This window comes from Canis lupus, chromosome 21, assembly GCF_048164855.1.
Source record: "Canis lupus baileyi chromosome 21, mCanLup2.hap1, whole genome shotgun sequence".
NCBI lineage: Eukaryota > Metazoa > Chordata > Mammalia > Carnivora > Canidae > Canis > Canis lupus.
The window spans coordinates 41,451,759-41,458,148 of record NC_132858.1 but is presented as its reverse complement, the minus strand read 5'-3'; the positions used below and the strand labels follow the sequence as shown (position 1 = coordinate 41,458,148).

Genomic DNA, 6,390 nt, shown 5'->3' with positions numbered 1-6,390 from the left:
CCACGCTAAGCGCAGAGCCCAATGCAGGGCTCTATCCTAAAACCGTGAAATCATGATCTAAGCTGAAACTAAGAGTTGGACACTTAACTGACCCACCTAGGTGCCCCTATAAAGCTGTTCTTTAATGATAAAATATATTTTATCTCCATACACAATGCCTATATCTACCTGAAAATTAGAAATACACATTTTTGAACAACTGATTGTGAATAATGTGAGAACAGAATTCATGTTTAACTGTGAGAAAAATCAAAGTCAGTTTATTTATTTTTTTAACATCAGTTTATTTTTACATTAGATTTTATATTGGATTTTTAAATCATTTACAATAAAACAGAAAACAAAATTCTTAGAGAGTTCATGTATTTGAGAAACAAGTATTCCATCATGGCTATATCCATGTCCCAGTGCTTGAAAGAAATGGAACCCATGGTGTGAGAGTTCAGCATAGTTTATTATGCCTGGACCATTTAATTTGTTTAGATATGTGCTGGCATATTAGTCAATATTCTAAATCCCTACTAAGAGAGCCCTGGACAGATTTTCAGGAGCCATTTTTAACTGGCTTTTGTATAATAGGCATTTTGTTTGTAATACATTTATTACTATTGTTTACTTTCTCCAGATAATCTAGACTGCATTCCCTTTTCTTTGGTCTGAACGTTGGACTGAAAATTTTCTTTCATTTTTACTGTTTACACAATAGCCAAATGAGAGGTCTGTAAAAATCCTCACTTGTAAATCAGAGGCACTAAAAGAAAGTAGGAATGACCCCTTGTGGTGGTTTAAAAATATGTCCACATAATCTTTGTTACTCTTCCCTTCCAGAAGTGGTTTCGTGCCCCTCCTTTGAGCATGATGCTGGACTTGCACCTCATGAATAGAATGTGGTGAAAATGATGGATTGTGACTTCTGAGGGTAGGTCACAAAAGGCATTGAAGTTTCTACCGTGCTCTCTGGGGGAAGCCAGACAGTCAAGCAGCCCTATGGAAAGATCCAGGTGGAGGAAGTGAGGCCTCCTTGAAAGAGCCAGTGAGGATCTGAGGCCTCCTGCTAACAGCCATGTGAGTGAGCCATCTTGGTAACAGGTCTTTCAGCCTTCCTCAAGCCTCCAGATGACTGCAGCCCCAGGTGACAACTTCACTCTCCAGCCAATCAGCACCCAAAGTCCTGGACCACTGAAATCGTGAGATAATAAATGTTTTGTTTTAAATTGATAAATTTGGGAGAAATTTTTTTGCAGCCATAGATTAGTAATACATGTCTTGATGTGCATTTTATGTAAGAGCTAATATTTATTGAACAATTAGATCCTTCTCTAAGCATTTTATGTGACATAACTCATTTAATCCTCACAAATATATACGGTAGTTAGTATTACTATCCTTATTTTGCAGATCTGGAAACTGAGGCACAGAGAAACTGAGTAACTTGCCTAAGTTACCAAGTTTACGTAGTGAATGGTAAAGCTAGGATTTGACCTCTGCCAGTCTGGCTCTACTAGCCTGTACACTAACTTCTGGGTTAAATTGCTGCTTTAATGGTACTAGTGCCCCTGAGAAATATGCTGTAATAAGAGACAGGCTTAAGCTTCATCATAGAAGGTATAAATTAGATCTAAGAAAACTTTCCTAGAAATGTAAAAGCATTGGAGAGCCTTTAGAAAGGGGCTAGGATCTCATCCACCAAAGGCCCAAAGGTGGGTTGTGTGACCTCTCAAATCTGTTTCTAATTCTATGACATACTAAATATAACTTCTATGATACAGCATGATTTCATAGCTCAACTTAGAAATATTAGTGTGTAATTGGGTTTACAGCATTTTGTAATTTTCTCTTATATTTAGTAAAAATGAATACAATATGTTTGTATTTAGTAAAAATGAATTCCTTTGTGCTAGGTTGGGGAAAATGCATGTAACTGCTCTTTTCACTTCTTTTGGACTGCTATAGAGAACAAAATATATCTGGCTGTCATACTCCACCTTCTTAATTAGAATAGTCTCGTGATTAGACTTATTAGTAATAAATAATGGTAGAATAAAATAATTAAATTTATACTCAGGGTCATGAGTTTGAGCCTCACACTGGGCATAGAGCTTTAAAAAACAACTTAAAAAATGCTTATACTCTTTCTTTTTTAAAAAATTTCCTGAGGATCCTTGGGTGGCTCAGCGGTTTAGTGCCACCTTTGGCACTAAAGGTGTGATCCTGGAGACCTGGGATGGAGTCCCACGTCGGGCTCCCTGCGTGGAGCCTGCTTCTCCCTCTGCCTGTGTCTCTGCCTCTCTCTCTCTCTCTCTCTCTCTGTCTCTCAAGAATAAATAAATAAAATCTAAAAAAAATTTAAAAAAATAAAAATTTCCTTTAAAACATCATTTGAAATTCTGATGCATCTCAAATAAATTTTTCATTTTTATTAATAAATTTTTTTCCATTAGGCTCCACACCCAACATAAGCGACTTGAACTAGAGACGAACCCTGAGATTGAGTCCTATGCTCTACCCACTGAACCAGCCATGTGCCCCCAAATTTTTAATTTTTGAATTTGCAGAGACTAGGTTTATAATTCATCATTCTTTCTGTGAGCACCTAACATAATATATGTAAATTTACTGATTGCTAATTAGGTAGGTATATTTTAATTCAATAAATTCAGAGCAATTCACAAATATCCTAGGTGGCACACGTAGTTCTCTCTTAATTTATAGAAAAGATTGACAAGATCACCTCAGGGTCTTTAATCTTCTTAGAAAGATTTTTTTTTTCAGTGAGACTTTTCCTAAAAAAAAAAAAAAAAATTTGGGGCAGCCCGGGTGGCTGAGCGATTTAGCACCGCCTTCAGTCTAGGGCGTGATTCTGGAGACCTGGGATCAAGTCCCACATCGGGCTCTCTGCCTCTGCCTGTGTCTCTAGCTCTCTCTCTGTGTCTTTCATGAATAAATAAAATATAAAAAAAAAGGGATCCCTGGGTGGCGCAGTGGTTTGGCGCCTGCCTTTGGCCCAGGGCGCGATCCTGGAGACCCGGGATCGAATCCCACATCGGGCTCCCTGCATGGAGCCTGCTTCTCCCTCTGCCTGTGTCTCTGCCTCTCTCTCTCTCTCTGTGTGACTATCATAAATAAATAAATAAATATACAAAAAATATTTTATTTATTTGAGAGAGAAAGCATGAGTATGAGCAGGGGGAGGGGCTGCTTAGCCAACTGAGCCACCCAGGTGCCCATTGGTGAGCATTTTCTTAAACACCTCTGAAAAGGTTGGTGTTTTTTGGTTTTCATTTTTTTTTCTTTTCATAGTTACTACTGCCATCTAGTAATCATAGTATATAATTCACGTACTTATTTTGTTTATTTTCTGCTTCTGGCAGTAGAATGTAAGCTCCATGAGGGCAGGGAGATTTCTGTGAGCTTTGTTCACCGCTGTAGACTCAATACCTACCATCATGCTACAGAATAGATATTTGGTAATTATTTGTTGAACAAATGAATGTAAAAGATCTAGCAGATAGATTGTGCCTCCCATCTAATTTTTTAAAAAAGATTTTATTTGTTTATTTATTTATTTATTTATTTATCCATTTATTTATTCATGAGAGATACAGAAAGAGAGAGAGGCAGAGAGACCTAGGCAGAGGGAGAAGCAGGCTCCATGCAAGGACCCCAATGTGGGACTTGTTCCTGGACCCTGGGATCACACCCTGAGCCAAAGGCAGAAGCTGAACCGCTGAGCTACCTAGGTGCCCCAAAACCCAGGGCCTCCTTTGTTTTTTCTTCTTTTTTTCAGAATTTATTTTTTTAAGTAATACACCCAACATGAGGCTCGAACTCACATTCCCAAGATCAAGAGGCATGTGCCCTACTGAGCCAGCTAGGGGCACCCCCTATAACCGCTATAGTGTTAATTGATTCAGGCAAGCATCATCCATAGACGCTAAACCCACAGAGTGAAAGATTCTTGGGGAAGGATACTCACAAAATTTCAAAGTACTACCCCACAGGATTTTTTTTAAAATTTTTATTTATTTATGATAGTCACAGAGAGAGAGAGAGAGAGGCAGAGACACAGGCAGAGGGAGAAGCAGGCTCCATGCACCGGGAGCCCGACGTGGGATTCGATCCCAGGTCTCCAGGATCGTGCCCTGGGCCAAAGGCAGGCGCCAAACCGCTGCGCCACCCAGGGATCCCTTGTTTTTAAAATTGAAGTGAAATTCACCTAACATGAAGTTAATAATTTTAGAGTGCACAATTCAGTGGCATTCATACATCCACAATATTGTGTCACCACCATGTCTTTCTAGTTCCAAAGCATTTTCATCACTACAAAATAAAACCTTATATCCATTAAGCTCTTGCTCCTCATTTCCCCTCCCCCCAGCCGCTGGCCACCACCTATCTGCTTTCTGTGGATTTGCTAATTCTAGATGTTTCACATAAATGGAATCATGCAATACAAAACAGACCTTTTGTGTCTGGCTTCTTTCCCTTGGCATAATGTTTTGAGGTTTATCCATGTTGTAGCATGTATCATTCTTCTTTTTCTTCTTCACTCTTTTTATGGGCTGAAAAATATTTCATGGTGTGTGTATACTGCAATTTGTCTATTCATGTGTTGATGGATACTTGAGTTGTTTCTAACATTTTGGCTCCTGTGATTATTACTGCCATGTGCATTTGTGCACAAAGATTTGAGTACCTGTTTGCAATGGTTTTGGATATATACCGAGGGGTGGAATTGTTGAGAATTCTTTTTTGTTTTTTGAGGAACTGTGAGGCTGTTTTTGACAGTGATTGCGCCATTTTACATTCCCACCAGCAATGTACAAGGATTCCAATATCTCAATATCCTTAACAAGACTTATTTTCCATTGATTTATTTTTTTTATTTTTATTATTATTATTTTTTGATCTATTTGTTTTTAAAGATGTATTTATTTGAAAGGATGAGAGTGAGTGGGGGAGGGACAGAGAGTCTCAAGTAGGATCCCCACTGAACGCTGAGCCTGTGGGACTCAACATGGGGCTTGACATCCGGCTTGATCTCAGAACCCATGAGTTCATGATCTAAGCCAAAACCAAGAGTCTGACACTTAACCGCTTAACCAACTGGGTGATCAAGGCAACCTTTATTTTCTATTAAAAAAACATAGTCATCCTAGTAGGTGCAAAGGGGTGTCTCATTGTGGTTTTGCTTTGCATTTGTCTAAGGAAATTGAGCATCTTTCATGTACTTGTTGGCTATTTGTATATCTTTGGAGAAACGTGTATTCAAGTCCTTTACTCGTTTTGAACATAGACCACTTTTTTAAGTAGAAAAGAAAAAAAGCTGGCCTTACTATAGAAAAATGATTAAATGTAACATCACGAATAATGAAACAAACTGACATCATTTCCTTTCTGTTGCAACATACTGAGATGGACACAATATCATCCATATAGCGTACTTGCCAAAATTATTTAACTTGACTTTAACAGGGAACAGATGACTACAAACTGAGGAACATCCTGCAGAACAGTGAATTGGATTCCTCAAAAGAAGTCAATGTTATAAAAGAGAGAAAAAAAAAAAAAACCCAACAACAACCAGGGATTATTCTAGACTAAAGGAGTGTAAAAAAGACATGGCAATTAAATGTAATGGACGATTCTTGATTGTATCCTGGATAGGAAAAAAGTCAGCTACAAGGGACATTTTGAAAATGTGAATATGGCCTCTGTATTAATATTAAATTTTCTTGGTATGATAATGGAATTCTGATTGCGTAGAATATCCTTGTTCTTGGTACTTATTGACATGTTAAGGGTAAAGGGTAACGATGCAAAAACTTCAATAATTCAGCAAAAACGAAACAAAGGAACTTCCATAGGCACACATACACACAAGGAAAGCAAATGTGATGAAATGTTAAAAATCGGTGCATATGGGTTAATACGGGTGTTCATTATATTTTTCTCGTAACTTCTCTGTAGGGTAGATCTTTTTGAAAATAAAAAGTTGAGAAAGTACTTAACTAGAGAGAACAAACTGATGGTTACCAGAGGGGACGTGGGTGGGGATGGCTGAAGTAGGTGACGGGGATTAAAGAGTCCACTCCCTCTGGGTGATTAAAATACAAACTTAAAAAAAACATGTTGAGAAAGTAAAAGTTCCATCAAGTCTGAGCAGCGCTTTCAGTTCTTTGGTTTTAGCATCTTTAGGATCAGACTAGTTACTTTGGTCAGCTAAGAACACAGTCGTAGAACCAGAGAGAGTCCGCGGTGGGGCGGATATCTTTCCAAGACACTGCAATTACTTAAACAAACAAAGGAAGAGAGTGCAGTTGTCATTCGGACCCACTATCAGCTTGATTCCCATCTTTATCAGGCGGCATGATCCATGGAAAGGCTTTG

The 6,390-nt window shown here is 38.4% G+C and overlaps 1 protein-coding gene across 4 annotated transcripts in view; it reads left to right on the top strand.

The window, feature by feature from the left end:
• Positions 1 to 923: 923 nt before the first annotated feature.
• SRPK2 (SRSF protein kinase 2) overlaps positions 924 to 6,390 on the top strand; it is a 255,065-nt gene continuing 249,598 nt past the window's right edge. For 3 of the 4 annotated variants that reach the window (XM_072791501.1, XM_072791515.1, XM_072791505.1), the window contains exon 1: positions 948 to 1,187. In XM_072791501.1, the coding sequence (XP_072647602.1) occupies positions 1,117 to 1,187 (71 nt within the window). In that variant the 5' untranslated portion in view covers positions 948 to 1,116. Of the gene's footprint in view, positions 1,188 to 6,390 lie in introns of all 4 variants that reach the window. The other variant, XM_072791512.1, reaches the window with a different exon arrangement.